Genomic DNA, 21,316 nt, shown 5'->3' with positions numbered 1-21,316 from the left:
CTGCTCTCATGGGACAAAGATCCTCTGAGAAGAAAGATGGTTCACTCTGCTCTGCCGCCAGGAACAAACTGGGAGGCAAAGATCCTCTCTGAAGAAGAGGGTTCACTTTGCTGCAGGGATCACCAAAACGTTTTGTTTTTTCTTTTAATAAATTGAACACACATTAAAGAACATACAAGACCCTGTAGAGAATTAATACATATAACACAATACAATAAATATTGTCAAATTAAATGAAGGAAGAGGATTTTTTTTAAAGGCAAATTAAATATTGGGGATTTATGTAAAAATATACATAGAGACATATAAATAATTATATAATTAAAGATATGTAGGCTATGTTAGGTGAATACTCCTGTCAGTGACCCTGGCCACTGGCACTGGCAAAAGAACTGGAGTTGGTCCCTGGACGCTGCACTGCGGCTGCCCACTGCTCCTAGTGTATACAGTAGGATGGGTCAAATGCAGAGGTCAAATTTCGTTTCAATGTATGTAATGTGCTGAGAAAGGACAATAAAGAATCTTCTTCTAATAATAATTTCTTAATAACTAGGAGATAACAAAAGAATAAAGAGATTTCAAAGACTTAAAAAATAAGGGACATGAATCAAAACAACAAGAAACGAGATATATCCCCAGTCATGCACATCCAGTTTTAATAAACTCAGTACTGTTTTTCAACACATATATTGTTTTGTCTTCATTCAATGTAGTTAGCACATATTGTTATTGCGCCATTGGTTTTGGCCTTGGTGCCTCACATTTTGGCTGTGACGCCCCAATAAATTTGTATTTATCAAAGGCCAAAGTGGCCTTGCCCTAAAAATATCTTAACTCCAGGCCTGTATTTCCTCTCCTGTTTCTGTCCTCGGAGGGGCCAGTTGCAGTGTGCTGCTTTTTTATGTGCTGCTGCCTCCATTGGCTGAGCGTCTCTGCTGACGTAAGATATAAGTCATGAGCGAAAATATGCACCACACAGCCAGAAAAAGAACCTCTTAGGCAGGGCAAGTAAGAATTTAGATGGGGCAAGTAGATTTGAGAAGTACTTACCCAGCAGGGCAAGTAGGAAAAAACCTTAACGTCGGACCCTGCATATGAAACCAAATGAGAGTGGGGATAGTAACACAGTGTGGAGCCTATTAAAGCTAGTGGTCTAGAGAGTGGCTCAGTCGTTTTATAACTCCCTTTTCTCTCCCAGAGCGAAAGCTAAATCTAGATCAAATCAGACCTCCTCTTCTCAGCTATTAAGTTTTGACTTGACAAGTTGTCATTTATCATGAGTCGAATCCATCTCAGCAAAACGTATGGCTTCAGGACAGCAGGTTGCAGAGTGTATCTCCCAGCAGCTCAATCGACAGATCTGATCTCCACAACAGCAGAGTGAGAAGGCCAGAGTGTAGTGCAGAGGCAGAGAGGACAGTGGCTTTCATTCTCTGGACTCCTCTGGGGAAATGCAGGAAATTACATCCCAGTGCTCCTCAGTGGGAATGCTGGTGGAGATGGGAAGGTGGTGCTCAGGCTTCAGCAGAAACTAGAGCAGAAAAAAAAGTCAACCTTATTTAAATAAAACAGTTACCTTGATGATACTGTAGACATAATGCGCACTGTGAATAACTGCATGGGGGACATCATCTGTACTTAAAGTTGTCAGCAGGTCTATTTCCTGTGTTTAAATTGACGTTATTTGATTCAGCAACAAAAAGGTGCTCCGACTCTGAAATGTTGTCATTAACTTCCTGTCCACACGGGGAGTGGGAGTGTGTCACATTGCACAGATTGACATCTGCTGCTACATTTAAGCACATATCTGACCAGTTTCACAATACAACATACAGCGAGCAGAAACTAAGAGCCTTTGTCTACAGCAGTCTGACAAACATTGACTGCACTAATTAGTGGCACTAATGAGCTCCATCAGTTCTCCTGCACAGTGCCAGGATTAGCTTGTTGTGCTGTAAAAGTTATGGTGATTGGTCACGATGGGTTTGCATTTGTGCTTTGCTATGTGTTTATACTATGCCAACCATTACATGGGCCTATTATTGTAAAACAAGCTGATTCCAAATATTATTGATAAAATATATATTACATAGCTGGGGTGAAAGATATGTTTTATTTTATGATGATACATTAGATTTCTGACCAACAAATCAAGTATCAGCTCCTTAAGATATTGTCAGTGAAGAATTCAGCTAACACTCATATCTCAGTTGGCATTGGATCTCTTACATTTTCACCACAGCTACTGCAACACAAAGAAAGCTAGTGGCTAGCTGAAAGCTAGTTAACAGTGAAGGGTACTTTGCACTGAAGGTGGTCTTTTTAATCTAATATCTGTGGTGGTGTCAGGTCACATCACCACCTCATAAACATGGCCTAATTGTGTTCCCAACTGTGTGAACTGATCAGGACCAACACTTTTTAATGTATTTATTATACCCAGCAATGGCAAGCTGAAGTTAAGAGACAAAACTTGAAATGGAACAAATTAAATCTCTGAAAATTTGATTCTGCATGGCCCACCTAGTCGAACTTTATCATTCTGCATTACTCCAGTACATGACTGTAAATAAATCCTTATGTTTCTCACCTTCTTCAGCTACATTAATATTCACAACGATCTGATAGTGAAACACTGACTGCCTTCTCATCCTGGTCAAAAGTCAATGAAATAGTCCTACAGATCCTTACCTAACTTACAGTCTGATACATCTAGTACATGTACACAGTGTGACCTAGTGGGTGTGCGGTAAATGTGTTTATCCATGTTAGTGCTCACGTTGTCTGGGATCTGGTATGGAGGTTGCAGCCACTGTTTGATCCTCCCACGTTGAAAGATGAGGAGGTACGCGATGAACGTAATGAGCAGGACGCTGACAAGCACCACAGCTACTACTGTTTCTGTTAGTTTTGAATCTTTTTCTGGGAAATGTACAGGACACACACACACAGACACACAGACACACACACACACACACACACACACACACACACACGAGACAGGAATTCCATTACAACTCTTACGATGTTCTGATTTCAGAGGATTTATGAGTTTTAAGACTTAAAAAGCAACTTTGAAAAGAATTAAAGAATTATACTGCAGGAGTGGTTTGAGATATTTACATGGACAATGTGTTAGTTTTTCTTTCTTTTTGCTGTAAATACAAGCTGCTACTAAGTGTACAGAGCCACATGTCAAGCCCACAACAGTGAGTACACCATACTCAAAAGAGAAAGTGGAATTTCCCATGATTTGTTTCTGACTGTGGAACTCAAATACAAGCTAGCATTATTCAGTGTTCCATCATGATGAACATGTAATCAGCTTCACTTTTGATTAAAGACTGTAATAATACAAATCCTCATAACATCTGCATGGATTGTATAAAACTCTTCTTTTCTGGTGCGTTCCAGGAAGTCACTAGTTCAGTGTGTTATATATAAAATATCTATAATCTATAAAAGTCTGGTTCAGCGTTTGGTTGTACAAAAAGACCTTTGAAGAAGTCGTATGTTCACTTCTTCCAATGAGTGCATTTTGTTTTAAGGTTTTAAGCCTAATTTTTGCTAGTGCAAATTAGCAACAGCATTATCCCAGTTAACCATAGCTGTGCACTGTGCTAACCAAGCTAGCAGCTAGTGTTATAGTTAATTCGACCTTTTTGTCCCAATATGGACACTTCTGTCTCCAAAAAATCAAGATGATGATTGATAAAAAGCCAAATTCAAGGCTTCAAAACAGGAGACCAAAAACTGATGGGAGAAGTCACAGCGGCTACGATGATTATTTCATACAGTCTATGGCCACAACCTACTGTACTTCAAGAAATCACTAAGTAAACTGAAATCATCCTTATCATTATACAAACATTGGATGTCCTAATGCTTTTTTTCAGCTGACAAATTTTGGATGTCAATGCTCTGCACTGCACCATGGCAGACTGCATAACCATGCAACAAGGTAATAACTGTTTACTGTGATGGGTGTCATAAACGTATAACTGATTTTCTTACTGCACTCCAACTGAAACCACTGGCTGTCAGGAGGATAGGGAGTCAGATTAGAAACTTGTGTGCATTTTGGAAAACAGTCAAAGCCAAAACCAGCAACATAGCCAATTTGGTTCTTTAATGTATCAACAGTATTTTTGTTCTTTTTGCCTGGTTGAAAAACTTTCTTAACAGCAGCAGCAACTACAAATGAGCCTTACTTGACTCAGGGATGACCTCACACTGGGTACAGGTGGGTGGTCCGACGCTCACATCGAAGTAGATATACTCCACTTTTGTACAGTAACGCTGTCCCTCCTGCAGCTCACGGATGGTCACTGAGGCAACATCATCTCTATAACTCTGTTGAAGAGTGGAAGGTCATATTTTACATGCATACTCTTATCATGATGGACCACCAGCAGAGTCTGGAAGACATTAATACATAACAGATAAAAGGCCAATATTTCCTCTTCCCTTAAAGGGTAACAGTTTTTGAAATTGGTCCAGTATTGAGCAATATTGCAGCCAACAGCGGTGAAACAGGCTGCAATGTAACCATTGAGGATATGTTTGCATCATCAGTGTTCTTCCACTAAAATTGCTTGTTTGTACCACTGACATGCTCAGATTGTTTGTTGAGATTATAAGTGTCTAAAACTATAATGGAAAGGATCCCTACAGAGATAGATATTAATGTTCAAGAGCAAGATCCTTTTTATTTAACCAGAAAATGCATCAAAATCACATGTGCAAACCCACCAGACCATTTAAATAAACATTAAAATTATTTTAGCCCGTATAGTCAGCTTATTCTAATATCTAAAGAATGGAACCATCCATCAATCTGCTAAATATATGTACAATTACGGGTCAAGTTGGGATATGATGAATTAAAAATTACACCAACTTTAGGAATTGTGGCAGGTCCATACTGAGCCAGATAAGTTGGAAAGTGCATCTTTTCCTCTGCATTTTGGCCTTCTGTCCACACACAGCTGGTATTGCTGACAAACAAAGAACATCATTTGGGGTGCCATGGTGGCCTGGGGTAGAGGGCATTGACCATGAACTGCATGTCTGGCTGGGATCAATTGTTTTAGTCAATACAGCTGTTGACATTAATTTGTAATTTTTAGTTTGTCAGCTGACTTTACAATTCACCCTTCGCTAAAGCCTGCCCCCCTTATTTACTGTTGCTTAGTACGACAAACTTTCGGTTTCGGAGCTAGACTGGCATGGCGCTCCCACTGTCGCTAACTGCACTCCCTGGAGAAATACTCTCAAATTTCTACAATATGCATTTGAAGGATATATTCAGGATGTCAGACTGACACAGCCACAAAATCAAGGTAACACAGTGTGTGCAGATGAACAAGTGTTTAGCTGCACCCCCATGCCGCTCCCAGCACCCAGACTGGCAGCTGGACTGTCGAGGGGCTGCGGAAGAAGTCAAACAACATTCATCTGCGCACAATGCGATAACACACAGCTGGTTGAATATCAGCAAATTTTCCCTGCTTCCCTTCACTGGTTCCTGTACAGTAGGGTCGGCCTTTTTTTCACTGTTATAATCATTAAAAAGCAAAAGCAGCATGTGTATACATTCAGTAGGCTATATCTTCAGTAGCTAGCTAGCTAACCCTACACTTTTCAGGGTTTGATTTTGGTTTTGGAACAGGGAAGAAACGTATATCTTTGATATATCTAGTGATTTGTCAGCCTGGTAAACAGGTAGCATCTATGAGCCACCATCAAGACAATAGTTATCATTTGGTTATCTGTCATTGTGTATTTGGCTGTATTATAAAACACAGTATACACGTACATAGGCACAAGGTTTAACCAGCTGAGACTCAGCAGAGTGACCTGTCCTGTCTGTCTGTCCCATTGCTGGTCACATGTTAGCTGTGTTCAACACTTTTGTTGTTTGCTGAGCATGACAGGAAGAAGAAGAAGAATTAGAGATCTGGCTTTTTGTTGAACGTGCAAGGAGATGGGAACAAAACTGACCTGACAATACTGGTGTCAAACACCCGAACAGTATTCCAAAATGAACCAGATTAGTTAGAACATAGTCTTGGATCACCTACAGTACACACTAAACAGGAAGTAACAGCATGTGTATCTGCTACACTAAGAAGGTTTCTCACCTTAAGGGGCTCTCCTTCCTTGCCATAATAAACCCTGTATTTTGCATGGTCTTCATGTTTCAGAGCCAAACTGTGGTTTCTACTCAAATGTACAGTCAGGGAGCCGGGCCCTGCAGTCAGACTGAAGTCAGGAGTGCAGGAGTCACCTGGAAGAGCACAACAAATATATTGAGTATTAACTAAATCAGCTAAGATTTACGCTATCTGTTCTCTTTTGTTACAGTAGGCGTGAGACCTTGACTGACCACCACCAACTTTTCAGACCTAAAACACATCGCAAATACCCAAACCTCAACTGACAAATCAATCTAGCACGATGATATGTCAAAGTTATGAAAACTTGCTATGGGTGTTAAGAATTGGACACTTCAAACTATGTGGTTCACACCATGGTTAGGGTGGTTAACACCTAATCTCCAAACCCATTGGCTAGTGGTCTAGGGACAATAAGCCTCTGGGGGCAACAGCGAATAAAGAGATCCAGTGTAGCAAGCGGATATGTATATAAAATATGGAGGCAGATCCAGTAAACAGACAGTAGATGTTATCTGGTCAGAGGCTGAAACCACAAATTTCCTGTATTAGTTTGTAGTATTAACCACTCAGACCACTCACAACTGGGTAACATGCTGGATTTTCACAACTGTAGCAATATGAGAGTCTCCTTAGTGCTACATTTAGACGATACCACAGCATCAACACATGCATACATTCAGAGCTTCTTGTGCAAACTACAACATAAACTAAACTGCTGCCAGTAAGAGCACATCGTTATCAGACTGATGCACATGTTAGCTCATAGTTTCTTACCATGTCTGCTACAGGCCTTGACTGGTTTCGAGGTCAGCCCATGTTTCTTCTCTGCTTGTACACGCAGCATAACACAGCCGTGCTCGCCCAAGGCTTTAGTGGAACTGACATCACAGGAATCGGATGATATATGGATGCAGGCTGGTACATCTGTCCACACGCGGCTGTCAAAGCTGTGGACCAGAACAGGAGACTTACATCAGTCCAGAATCTGTCATGATGTCAATAACCATATTTACAATGTGTAACACATTTGCTTACAGATAGATTAAAATGGAAATACATTTTTTTACTAGCCAAAATACTGTCTGTGAGCTGTCTCCACACACACACCATCTAAGCAAACATAAAGAGGAAAGGATGATGCAACAATTTTCTGTCATATGACCAGACAAGAGGAACCTTTCAGATTTTTTTTCATGCAGGTTATTGATTCACATGTTGCAACAGGCGCCATAACCATCAGAGCTCACCTGCTGTACTGAACGGTGTAGGTGACATCTTCCTCCTTGGTGGCAGGGGTCCATGACAGCAGCCAGTTATCAACATGGATGTTCTGGGGCGGACCTGGTGGTGCCTCAGACCGTACTGGGACAGAAGGGAATGGACATGTACAGAGCAGTAAATGAGAAGATGATGTTTGACACTTTATACCAGAATACATGTGAAAGACAAGTCCCTCGAAATCTGACGAAAAAGAATGACAGGGTATTGCAATTTATTGAACATGAGTGTTGTTCGATGGATTCATTATGCCGATTTTTCCTCAAAGCTCTATATGAATCATATAGCATTACATCATATCCTATCCACCTTATTTTCAAACCAAGGCTATTCAAGAGAAGGCTGAGACACGGGGTCAAACATGGGGGGATTGCACATGCACAGTGTAACCTGAGCTGCAGATGCTGGAGGGTGACAGCAGGGGTGCTAGATAAAAAGCGCAGGATCCGTTCAGGCGATCAAGAAGTGCGCTTGGTGCGGTCTGCTTGGACTTTTGGACGGCGGCTGCCTGAAGTTGTCAGAATTGCATCTCTGTCATTCTCACCCACAACGCAGGCCACCAGTGACAGTCCAATAATAAGCTGTGAAAATGACATGCATGCACATATCCCAGAACCAACAAAATGGAGCCAGATCAAATACCTCGTTTTCCTGTGTGATGTTTCCAGCACAAAGCTCTTCCTCAGACTTTTAGTTCATTTGTTATTTGTGTGGTGACTGTTGTGTGAAAACGCAAAATAAATCATTTTTGTCCTGCAATTGTTCCTGTGTTTTGTGGTGTGTGACATCAAGACAATAATGAAACTGAGAATATTTGAATACTGGAATATGTCAAAATGTGTCAATAAGCTCTTTTTTCAACATCATTTTAATTTGTTTTTCTTCCTTAATAAAGTAGTTAACCTTAACTAATGCCTCTGGTAAAGAACTAGGGCTGTTGTCATTGGTTTTGATTCTGAGAATCATCCTTCAGTATTTTGCTGATAAACCAGAGCACAGATTATCAGTTTTGCCATAATAGTTCAATTCTATTGCAAAAACAAGCATTTTCAAATTCAATTCAATTTTCAATTTTATTTATAAAACCCAATATCACAAATCACAATTTGCCTCACAGGGCTTTACAGCATACGACATCCCTCTGTCCTTATGACCCTTGCAGCGGATAAGGAAAAACTCCCCAAAAAAACCCCTTCAACGGGGAAAAAAAACGGTAGAAACCTCAGGAAGAGCAACTTAGGAGGGATCCCTCTTCCAGGACAGACAGACGTGCAACAGATGTTGTACAGAACAGATCAGCATAATAAATTAACAGTAATCCGCATGACACAATGAGACAGGGAGAGAGAGAGAGAGAGAGAGAGAGAGAGAGAGAGAGATATGCAGGTAATGACAGTAGCTTACAACAACATTATTGAAAGTAATAATATTATAGTTATAGTTCTGGCTACTGTGGTACAATATGGTGAAAGTATGTATTAATATCTGGCAGTATACATGTGTGACAATAATCATGTGTATAATAACAGTAGAAGTATGACTAATGACTAATGATGGCAGCAGCAGCAGGAGGCATCTGGCAGGACCACGGCAGCAGCACAACCACACACGTCACGCTGTCCAGGCACCGCTGTGATATGAGTTAATCTGAGAGACAGTGGAGCACAAAGGCTCCGGAGAAGAAGCCGAGTTAGTGATATCCAAAATGGCCGAGTTAGTTAGTTAGTAATAGAATACGAGAGAGAGAGAGAGAGAGAGAGAGAAGGAGAGAAGGTTCCCGGTGTATTACAGGGGGGTCCTCCGGCTGACTAGGCCTAAGTTAGCCTAACTAGGGACTGGTACAGGGCAAGCCTGAGCCAGCCCTAACTATAAGCTTTATCAAAGAGGAAAGTCTTAAGTTTAGTCTTAAATGTGGAGATGGTGTCTGCCTCCCAGACCGTAACAGGAAGATGATTCCACAGGAGAGGAGCCTGATAGCTGAAGGCTCTGGCTCCTGATCTACTTTTGGAGACTTTAGGGACCACGAGTAACCCTGCGTTCTCAGAGCGCAGTGTTCTGGTGGGATAATATGGCACTATGAGCTCTCTAAGATATGACGGAGCTTGACCATTTAGAGCTTTATAAGTAAACAGTAGGATTTTAAATTCAATTCTGGATTTTACAGGGAGCCAGTGCAGCGAAGCTAAAACAGGAGAAATATGATCTCGTTTCTTAGTTCCTGTTAGTACACGTGCTGCTGCATTCTGAATTAGCTGGAGAGTTTTTAAGGACTTACTAGAGCTACCTGATAATAGAGAGTTACAGTAATCCAGCCTAGACGTAACAAAAGCGTGGACCAATTTTTCTGCATCTTTTCGGGTCAGGATAGGCCTAATTTTCGCAATATTACGCAGATGAAAAAATGCAGTCCGTGAGGTTTGTTTTAAATGAGAATTAAAAGACAAATCTTGATCAAATATTACTCCGAGGTTTCTTACGGTAGTGCTAGAGGCCAGAGCAATGCCATCTAGAGAAACTATGTCATCAGATAAAGAGTCTCTGAGTTGTTTGGGGCCAAGAACAATAACTTCAGTTTTGTCTGAATTTAACATCAGGAAATTGGTGCTCATCCAAGTTTTTATACCTTTAAGGCAGTTATGGAGTTTAGTTAATTGTTTACTTTCTTCTGGCTTCATCGATAAATACAACTGAGTATCATCTGCATAACAATGGAAATTTATAGAGTGATTTCTAATGATGTTACCTAAAGGAAGCATATATAGAGTAAATAGGATTGGTCCGAGCACAGAACCTTGCGGAACTCCAAAACAAACTTTGGTACGTAAGGATGATTCATTATGAACGTCAACAAACTGAAAACGATCAGATAAATAAGATTTAAACCACCTCAGTGCAGAACCTTTTAGGCCAATTAAGTGATCCAGTCTCTGCAGTAGAATTTGATGGTCAATTGTGTCAAACGCCGCACTAAGATCTAATAAAACAAGTACAGAGACGAGTACTTTGTCTGAAGCAATCAGAAGGTCATTTGTAATTTTAACTAGTGCTGTCTCAGTGCTATGATGCACTCTAAATCCTGACTGAAATTCCTCAAATAAATTATTATCATGGAGAAAATCACACAGCTGGTCTGCGACTACTTTCTCAAGGATCTCTGACATAAAGGGAAGATTAGATATTGGTCTATAGTTGGCTAACACCTCTGGATCCAGGGTGGGCTTTTTTAGTAGAGGTTTAATTACAGCTACCTTAAAAGACTATGGTACATAGCCTGTTAATAAGGATATATTGATCATATCTAATATATGAGTGTTAACTAAAGGAAATACCTCCTTAAGTAGCCTAGTTGGGATGGGGTCTAAGAGACATGTTGATGATTTAGATGAAGAAATCACTGCGGTCAATTCTTGAAGAGAAATTGGGGAGAAACAATCTAAATATATATTAGGTTTTACAGCTGTGTTTGAGGTTAGATAGGTACTATCTGAGGACAGGAGGTCATGAATTTTGCCCCTTATAGTTAGAATTTTCTCATTAAAAAAGCTCATAAAATCATTACTGCTAAGGGCTAAAGGAATACAAGGCTCAACAGAGCTTTGACTCTCAGTCAGCCTGGCTACAGTGCTGAAAAGAAACCTGGGGTTGTTCTTATTGTCTTCTATTAATGCTGAGTAATAGTTTGCTCTGGCATTGCGGAGGCCCCTTTTATAAGTTTTGAGACTGTCTGTCCAGATTAAACGAGATTCTTCCAGTTTGGTCAATCGCCAACTCCTTTCAAATTTTCGCGATATTTGTTTTAACTTACGTGTTTGAGAGTTATACCAAGGAGCGAACTTTCTTTGCTTTTTTAACTTCTTTTTAAGAGGAGCTACAGAGTCAAGTGTTGTTCGCAGTGAGCCTAAGGCGCTATGGACAAAATGATCAAAGTCGGTACAGGAAACCTCTGTTACTGAGGGACTTGGTATTGAATTTAACGACGGAGTAATCTTTTCCTTAAATTTTGCGACAGCACTATCTGATAAACATCTAGTATAGTAACTGTTGCTGAGTGGCGTGTAATCGAGTAAAAAGAAATCAAAAGTAATCAGATAATGATCCGATAGCGAGGGATTCTGTGGAAAGACTTTTAGGTTATCAATTTCAATTCCATACGTCAGAACTAGATCGAGGGTATGGTTAAAACAATGAGTGGGTTCATGTACACCCTGACTGAAGCCAATGGAGTCTAATAATGAGATAAACGCGGTAGCCAGGGAGTTATTATCAACGTCGAAATGAATGTTAAAAATCGCCTACAATAATAACTTTATCTGATTTAAGAACTAAACTGGATAAAAACTCTGAGAATTCAGATACAAATTCAGAATACGGGCCAGGAGCACAGTACACTATAACAAATAGAAGTGGCTGCGAGGTTTTCCAGGTCGGATGTAAAAGACTAAGAACGAGGCTTTCAAATGAATTATAATCTAGTTTAGGTTTAGGGCTGATTAACAGACTAGAGTTAAAAATGGCTGCAACTCCCCCTCCTCGGCCGCTGCCTCAAGGAATGTGGGTATTATTATGACTGGGAGGAGTGGGCTCATTAAGACTAACATATTCATCTTGACACAGCCAGGTTTCAGTGAGACTGAGTAAATCAATATGATTATCTGATATTAATTTGTTTACTAACACTGCTTTAGATGATAGAGACCTGATATTTAACAGTCCGCATTTAATTCTCCTGTTTTGTCTTTCTGTCACAGAAGAGGTTTTAATTTTTATGAGGTTGTTATGCACAACTCCTCTTTGTTTAATTTTAGATTTAAATAATTTAGGTGGTCGGGGGACAGACACTGTTTGTATAGAACTATGAAAACTATGGCTGGGTAACTGAACTAGAAGCTCAGAGAGGCGTATAGGACTGCATCTCCGAGTCCTGGTCTCAACTCTGGGTTGTCAGGGATTTAAATTACTAATAAAGTTTGCCAGGTTCCTAGAAATGAGAGCAGCTCCATCCAGAGTGGGATGAATGCCGTCTCTCCTAATAAGACCAGGTTTTCCCCCAGAAAGTTTGCCAATTATTAACGAAACCCACATCGTTTGCTGGACAAGGCAATATTAATTTTAGTGACCTCCGATTGGCGTAACCGGGTGTCATTGCCGCCGACGTGAATAACAATCTTACTGAATCTACGCTTAGCTTTAGCCAGCAGTTTGAAATTTGATTCAATGTCGCCCGCTCTGGCCCCAGGTATACATTTGACTATGGCCGCTGGTGTTGCTAACTTCACGTTTCTCAGAATAGAGCTGCCAATAACCAGAGTTTTCTCCTCAGCGGGTGTGTCGCTGAGTGGGGAAAAGCGGTTGGATACGTGAACAGGCTGGTGGTGAGCCGTGGGCTTCGGCTTGGAGCTGTGCTTCTGGCGAACCGTAACCCAACCTCCCGGCTGAACGGGAGTTACCGGAGGACAGTTAGCAGAGGCTAAGGCTATGCTATGTGGCTCCGCACCGGCTACAGGGGGCTGGCTAACTACTGCAGCTACTGAATGGTTTTCCATGGTGCGGAGCCGCGCTTCTAATTCACTAAGCCGTGCTTCTAATTCACTAAGCCTCGCCTCCAACGCAGCAAATAAGCTACACTTATTACAATTACCACTGTCGCTAAAGGAGGCAGAGGCATAACTCAACATTTGGCACACTGAGCAAGAGAGAGCAGAGGGAGAAGCCATCGCTAACTGTAAAGCTAATGTAGCTACCAAGGCTAGTAACATGCAAACAACAGCTAAGAGATTAGCGAGAAAGTCGTAGAAAGGAGGAGAGCTATAAGTGCTTAAACAGAACCAGTGTGGGTTAAGACTTGAAGTAGACGTTAAAGCAGCGTTAAAGCAACATTAAAGCAACTGAAGTGAGAAAGCAGGCTAGTAGAATTCACCAGAGCAGTACAGAGACGCTGTCACAGAAACACCAGAAATGACACAACTCGCTTACCGCAATACGTCAGCACGTCCAACCACGTCGTACACAGTAGTATGATACTGTCACACACAGATGTACGGTAGCTACACAATCATTCATAAATTCCCAAATGTAACCAAAAATACAAACTGACCATGAAACAAACATCCCCCTTATTCCGCGGTCTCACACCATCTACTGAGCCTTTGAGGAAGTGCCGACCAGATTTTACTGCGCATGTGCAATCCCCCCATGTTTGACCCCGGCTGTGTCTGAAAGGCCCACTGGCATACTGCATACTACTACTACGTACTACCACTAGATACTACTCCTACCTACTAAACAAGTTGGGTCCATTCGGACATACTAAAAGATTGGTGGGAAAACACTCCATCTGCTGTCAGAGCAGAGGTACTGCATATGTGGATTTTGGTGCAGTACCTCAGCCAAGCCAGCAGATAGGGTGCTTTCGTAGGCACTCCATCTGCTGGCAGAGCAGAGGTACTGCACATGTGGATTTTGGTGCAGTACCTCAGCCAAGCCAGCAGATAGGGTGCTTTCGTAGGCACTCCATCTGCTGGCAGAGCAGAGGTACTGCACCAAAATCTGAACAGACCTGTGACTATTGAAATTGCCCAAAAATGAAGCTGGCCACTCTACCCACCAGCAACATGTCTGCAAGCTCTCTCATGCTTCTCAACATGCAAAATGCGAGGCGTAGGCGAGCCAGAGCTCGCAGATGCCTCCTTTTGCACATAATAATTAATTCACTGCCACAGTAAGCAATGACATGACATGCCACAGTCAAAAACTTAAACTTTGCACTTTGAAGATCCTTTATATTGTTTTTGAAATAATCCAACCTGTTATGGTGATGACAACCATCATCACTTCTCGTAAGTGTCACAACGCTAACATCATGTGTCAATCAAGTGATTAGTTCATTGAATATCAATATCTAGATACAGCATTTCCACCAGCACATTCTGTCATGTGTGTAGGCTGAGTCACTTCGAACACCTGTCACCTCACACAATACAATGACAAAAACTGCTCTGCCATGATGTACCGTATTGACCCAAATATAAGACGACCCTGAATATAAGACGACCCCTCTTTTTCAAGACCCTTATTTGAAAAAATACTTTTTCTTTGGACAAAATCTTGTTTGCATAAAAAATCATTTTATTGTTTTCCTTGTACAAAAAATCATAAAATCTCCCATAGTCCTGCAAATAGGCAGAGCGCAGATCATGGTTCTATGCCATGAAGCAGTGCAATAAAACGGGCATAGGCCTACTGGCCTAACTTATGCAATAAACGGTGCACATTTGCTTGACAAACAGTGTCAGAACAGTCTGCAAAATGTAAGAGCATTAACATCCAAAGAACACCACGAACAGTTTTTTTTCTCCACATTCATTCAGCTGCATCCTCCGCATCACTGGGTTCCTCCTCCTCACTCCCACTCTCGTTGTCGCCCTCTGCCGCCGGCTCCTCCCACATCAAATCATCCTCGGTTCCATCCATCACATTTGAGATGCAACATTTCTTGAACCCGTTGATGATGCTCTCAGAGGACACGTCTGCCCATGCTTGCCGGATCCATTCGCAGAGAAGATGGACAGGAGGTTTCTGAATTTTTCCAGAAGGTGTCAGGACATGGTTACCAGCCAGGAGCCATGCTGTGTAGTTCTTCCGCAGATTGTTCTTGAATGGCTTGTTTACGACCACATCCAAAACCTGTAACAAGGTTTTGTTTTTGTTTTTTTTACCATTATAGGCCTTGCTGTTATGTACACATAGCCTACTGATAAACATTGAGCTACACGAAATGTAGGCTAGACAGCCCCCAAAACATGCTTCATAAATTCATACTGTATCTTTTCAATCTCCCAATAAAATGACTCGAACCACACTGACCTGCAGCTGACCTGTCATTCCACCCGGGATGATCACCAAGTCACCATTCATCTCCCTCACTTGTTTCTTGACTTCCTCTGTCACGTGTCCACGGAAAGCATCCAGCACCAGCATGTATCCCCTCCGTCTAAGTCCCCCGGGACGTCTGGCCCACACAACTTTAAGCCAGTCCACCACAAGCCTGGACTCCATCCATCCTTTCTCTTGTACACGCACAATTATGCCAGCCGGTATAGGATCTTTGGGGAGAGTTTTTCGTTTCAAAATCACATAGGGGGGGGGAGTTTGGTCCCATCAGCGAGGCAGGTTAACATGACGGTAACGCAGCTCTTCTCGTTTCCTGTAGACTTCACCATCACTGATTTGTCTCCTCTCTTATGAACGGTGACAGATGTGGGCATGTCGAAAAAAACAGGTGTCTGGTCTGCGTTGCCCATCTGATCCAGGGGATATTCATGCTTCTTTCTCAGGTTTATGACATAACGCTGGTAAGCCACCAGCTTCTCTCTGAAGTCTGCAGGCAAACGCTGGGCTAGGCTTGTCCTGCGTCTGAGGGACAGGCCATTACGTTGCATCATTCTGCGGCACCAGCCCATACTAGCTCTGAACACTTTGGCCTTTGATAAATACAAAATTATTGGGGCGTATTGTCCTTTCTCAGCACATTACATACATTGAAACGAAATTTGACCTCTGCATTTGACCCATCCTACTGTATACACTGGGAGCAGTGGGCAGCCGCAGTGGGCAGCCGCAGTGCAGCGTCCGGGGACCAACTCCATTTCTTTTGCCATTGCCAGTGGTCAGGGTCACTGACAGGAGTATTCACCTAACATAGCCTACATATCTTTAATTATATAATTATTTATATGTCTCTATGTATATTTTTACATAAATCCCCAATATTTAATTTGCCTTTAAAAAAATCCTCTTCCTTCATTTAATTTGACAGTGTTTATTGTATTGTGTTATATGTATTAATTCTCTACAGGATCTTGTATGTTCTTTAATGTGTGTTCAATTTATTAAAAGAAAAAACAAAAAAACGTTTTGGTGAACCCTGCAGCAAAGTGAACCCTCTTCTTCAAAGAGGATCTTTGCCTCTCAGTTTGTTCCTGGCGGCAGAGCAGAGTGAACCGTCTTTCTTCTCAGAGGATCTTTGTCCCATGAGAGCAGGCAGCATGCTCTCCGTGTCCGCATTTAAAACATCTTTCGCTGGCGATTTGACAGTCACTAGAAGCACATTATGACCCTTTGTAAAAGTTTCTGTGTGGTACCTGTGTTGTACATGAGCTAACGTTAGCGGCTAAGGACTGAGAGGCTGTCCGGTGTGTGTGTGTGTGTGTGTGTCCGAGTCGGTGCTGCTTGCCCGATCGGGCATGTCTGCGCAGGGTCTGCTGGCCCGCCGGCTATTTTTACTTGCCCCGGGCATTCTGGCAACCGTTAATGTCGGACCCTGCGAAGGCCTCTTCACTCAATTTTTCATAACAATATTAAAACATAGCTGACCTGATCCGTCTTTGGACTCTTGTTGGAGGAACCCAGTCACGGACCGACACTCAGTCGCGGTTTGAATCACACTTGTTATGTCGGAATGTTGAAAACTGGAAGAGGCCAAGTTGCTTTTCCTGTAGGCTAAATCTAACTCCTATCTTGAATAAATTTTCTAAATAGGCCTACACAGTTTCGTCTCTGGTGCCTGCCTAAATAAACGTGCCATATTAAAGAACCGTTCAGCCCAGTGAAACGTAAAAAAGAATATTTTCACGGGATTCGAACCCGCTATTACAACACCATGTCACTGACAGATCCAATAAAAATCCGACAACATACAGCCAGCTATATCTTCAAATTGGGAGGCAGCCAGATCAACTTGTGACCACACTGTCCATGCACTGAGGGACATTTTACAATCTCACTGCTTTCCAATACAAAAACCAGCGGTTTAAACCCACTTAATTCATAAGCCTAACGTTTATTGTTGTGCTACAGGTCGATAAAGTCAATATTCATATACTCACATGGAAATGCTTTATTTTAAATTAAGCAGTAAAGCAGCAGCTGTACAATAGATTTCTCTCTAAGATAAATTATCTATTTATGTTGTAGCATTAAGGCAAACACTAGGCTGTAGGCTATGTGGTATGAAAGTCCATTAACTCCTGCAAAGCGTTTTAGAGTACCGAGGTGAAGTTAGTTTGACATTGGATATTCGGATATTCATTTTGGGTTCAACAGTGATTTCCACCTCCCTCTCATAGACAGAAAATGGCCTTCACGAGGACAGCTACGTGTTCTCTTCCTGGTTGAAAACAGCTTTTGTCACTACGACAACCATAAACGCATTCAGCTGAAGGTCGCCAGTTAACAGGGTCGCGAGTAAATCTGGAACACTGGAGCTAACGGTGCAAGCTAATTGTGTTTCAGTTTTCAATTGTTTATGTTAGTCAATCAGTTAGTTAGTTAATTAGTTAGTCTGTGTATTTTATATAGATAACTGTGCCCACGTTTCCGTTATCCGGTAATTGCCGGTAAAAATAATTCCCTCTAAACGCGAATAAATCGCACGTCAATCAAAAACTATGAACCAAAAAAGCGCAGTCTATCCCGAGTGAGACAAACTGCTTGATCCCCGTCTCCAGTGTACCAGCAGAGAACCTGCAGAACCGAATCAGTGAAAAAACACACCGGGCTAAGCCTCTCTCCTGAGCAGCTGAAGCTGCGGCTCGCACCCTCGACACACAGACGGTGCGTCTGCATGCCAGCCAAACGTGTGCGCAACTGTGAGAAATAAATATGTGAGGTGTACGCTGCTTTTCTGTCTCTTTTTCCCCTTTTCTTTCTTTCTTTCTTTCTTTCTTTCTTTCTTTCTGTCAGCGACATATACTCCCAACACAGGATGGGTTGTTTTTATTGACTGAGTGATTATTAAGCCATAGTGATGCGCAGATCGGCTCTGATAGCACCCGAATCAGCATGTACGCATCAACCATCCATCCGTTACAACAGGATTGAGCTAGCAAAGCAGTTTTGTGTTGCTATATGTGGTATTTACTCAGTTTTGGGAAATCAGGATGTCTAGAAAGCATCAGTGGCTGCAGCTGACAGGGTCAGCTAACAGCAGCAGCAAAGCTAACATCAGGACATCATCTGTTAAAAACCTCCCGTTGTCTGATACGACATGAAACTACTCCAGTTAGCTCAATCATGTTGTAACTAAGCCATCCGCTGGAAAAAACATTTTTTTCACGGACCGGTTATTGAGTTATTATCTACGATAACCATGTTATTAATTACACACACAGAAATAGTAATGTCTGTTCAGTCATTGTGTTTATAGACTTTACAAACATCAGATTAGTCTAAACGGTTATATAGTGATGTGAAAATGTGAGATATATATGTATATATATATATATACAGTTGTGCTCATAAGTTTACATACCCTGGCAGAATTTGTGATTTTTTGGCCATTTTTCAGAGAACATGAATGATAAGAGAAAAACATTTTTTTCACTCATGGTTAGTGGTTGGGTGAAGCCATTTATTTTCAAACAACTGTGTTTACTCTTTTTAAATCATAATGACAACAGAAACTACCCAAATGACCCTGATCAAAAGTTTACATACCCTGGAGATTTTGGCCTGATAACATGCACACAAGCTGACACAAATGGGTTTGAATGGCTACTAAAGGTAACGATCCTCACCTGTGATCTGTTTGCTTGTAATCAGTGTGTGTGTATAAAAGGTCAGTGAGTTTCTGGGCTCCTGACAGACCCTTGCATCTTTCATCCAGTGCTGCACTGACGTTTCTGGATTCTGAGTCATGGGGAAAGCAAAAGAATTATCAAAGGATCTGCGGGAAAAGGTAATTGAACTGTATAAAACAGGAAACGATATAAAAAGATATCCAAGGAATTGAGAATGCCAATCAGCAGTGTTCAAACTCTAATTAAGAAGTGGAAAATGAGGGATTCTGTTGAAACCAAACCACGGTCAGGTAGACCAACAAAAATTTCAGCCACAACTGCCAGGAAAATTGTTCGGGATGCAAAGAAAAACCCACAAATAACTTCAGCTGAAATACAGGACTCTCTGGAAAAAAGAGGTGTGGCTGTTTCAAGATGCACAATAAGGAGGCACTTGAAGAAAAATGGGCTGCATGGTCGAGTCGCCAGAAGAAAGCCATTACTACGCAAATGCCACAAAGCATCCCGCTTACAATATGCCAAACAGCACAGAGACAAGCCTAAAAACTTCTGGAACAAAGTCATTTGGAGTGATGAGACCAAAATTGAACTTTTTGGCCACAACCATAAACGTTACATTTGGAGAGGAGTCAACAAGGCCTATGATGAAAGGTACACCATTCCTACTGTGAAACATGGAGGTGGATCGCTGATGTTTTGGGGATGTGTGAGCTACAAAGGCACAGGAAACTTGGTCAAAATTGATGGCAGGATGAATGCTGCATGTTATCAGAAAATACTGGAGGAAAATTTGCGCTCATCAGCCCGGAAGCTGCGCATGGGACGTACTTGGACGTTCCAACATGACAACGATCCAAAACACAAGGCCAAGTCGACCTGTCATTGGCTACAGCAGAATAAAGTGAAGGTTCTGGAGTGGCCGTCTCCTGACCTCAATATCATTGAGCCACTCTGGGGAGATCTCAAATGTGCAGTTCATGCAAGACAGCCCAAGAATTTACAGGAACTGGAGGCTTTTTGCCAAGAAGAACGGGCAGCTTTACCATCTGAGAAAATAAAGAGCCTCATCCACAACTACCACAAAAGACTTCAAGCTGTCATTGATGTTAAAGGGGGCAATACACGGTATTAAGAAGTGGGGTATGTAAACTTTTGATCAGGGTCATTTGGGTAGTTTCTGTTGTCATTATGATTTAAAAAGAGTAAACACAGTTGTTTGATAATAAATGGCTTCACCCAACCACTAACCATGAGTGAAAGAAAAGTTTTTTTGTTATCATTCATATTCTTTGAAAAATGGCCAAAAAATCATAAATTCTGCCAGGGTATGTAAACTTATGAGCACAACCGTCAGTGTATATATATATGTATATATATATATATATATATATATATATATATATACATATATAGCTAAACTCAACAAGGTAAACAACAAGCCGATTCCCATTTACACAGTGGTCAAGAGTACTGGACCGGAAGTGTCGCACAAAAAAAAGGAAGCTGGCTGTGTTCTGTTGTGCCTCCGTGTTTCAACACTGTCGACGCGAAAGGAGGCTTTAAAGAGTGATTTTTTAAATTTAGTCTGGTACCTTAATAAACACAGACAGGCTGCGTTATATAGGCCTGTGTGTGGGTTTTAGCGAACGTTGGCATGGGTTACATGAGGACACCTCAGTTTAATTTCTGACTCTCTCTCTCTCTCTCTTTCTCTCTCTCTCTCACACGAACACACACACACACACACACACACACACGGGATGTTGCCTCACAACAAGCACAGAGAAGTAGGTTAGCTGTAACACGAAACCTTAACTGCTAAGTTAATGCTAACTAATTACCTTGGACGACGACTAGAAAGCACAGGACACCGAAAAGCATTGTGGCAGCGTCATTTCATAGGGTGCGACGAGTCCCCGAGCACATCTGTCTCCACAGCAGCCATAATCTGTTCAACAACTAGAATATGATCGAAACTAGATGGCAATACTTCCTCAAAGTCTGGGACTAATGACAGTCTGGGAAGCTACTTACAGTAACTCTCCTTATAACACACTTCCTGAAACGCCCCTTAAAGGAAACCAGTGCCGCGCCGTAGAATCGAACAAGGGCTCTGAAGTAAACAAAAAAACAAATTAAAAATATAATTGTTACACCCACTACAGGTCTCTAGCATAAGTGATGACAGGAAATGATGTAAGGAAGAAAGTCTTTTTATCACAGAAATTTGACAAATGATCGTATCTTCTCCCACCTCACCCTACTCAGGATTTGTCCAGCAGG

At 41.6% G+C, this 21,316-nt stretch overlaps 1 protein-coding gene across 1 annotated transcript; it reads right to left on the bottom strand.

The window, feature by feature from the left end:
* Nucleotides 1-637: 637 nt before the first annotated feature.
* On the bottom strand, nucleotides 638-21,093 carry ifngr2 (interferon gamma receptor 2). The gene is made up of 7 exons (XM_033617340.2): nucleotides 20,875-21,093; nucleotides 7,427-7,541; nucleotides 6,954-7,126; nucleotides 6,144-6,289; nucleotides 4,212-4,353; nucleotides 2,780-2,922; nucleotides 638-1,531 (listed from the first exon to the last, which is right to left on the bottom strand). Exons 1-7 carry the CDS (start codon nucleotides 20,912-20,914, stop codon nucleotides 1,427-1,429), a joined length of 864 nt encoding a protein of 287 aa, XP_033473231.1. The 5' UTR covers nucleotides 20,915-21,093; the 3' UTR covers nucleotides 638-1,426.
* Between the last annotated feature and the right edge of the window lie 223 nt (nucleotides 21,094-21,316).

The sequence above is a fragment of the Epinephelus lanceolatus genome, chromosome 14 (assembly GCF_041903045.1).
Source record: "Epinephelus lanceolatus isolate andai-2023 chromosome 14, ASM4190304v1, whole genome shotgun sequence".
In the NCBI taxonomy this organism is placed as follows: Eukaryota; Metazoa; Chordata; class Actinopteri; order Perciformes; family Serranidae; genus Epinephelus; species Epinephelus lanceolatus.
The sequence above is the reverse complement of the archived record's forward strand: the minus strand, read 5'-3'. Positions and strand labels throughout refer to the sequence as shown.

Coding starts and splice junctions, on each gene's coding strand:
- ifngr2 (XM_033617340.2), bottom strand. CDS start 20,914: ATGCTTTTCGGTGTCCTGTGCTTTCTAGTCGTCGTCCAAG. Junction 2,923..4,211: donor TGAGGTCATCCCTGAGTCAA/GTAAGGCTCATT, acceptor TACATTTCCCAG/AAAAAGATTCAAAACTAACA. Junction 1,532..2,779: donor CATACCAGATCCCAGACAAC/GTGAGCACTAAC, acceptor TTTCTGCTCTAG/TTTCTGCTGAAGCCTGAGCA.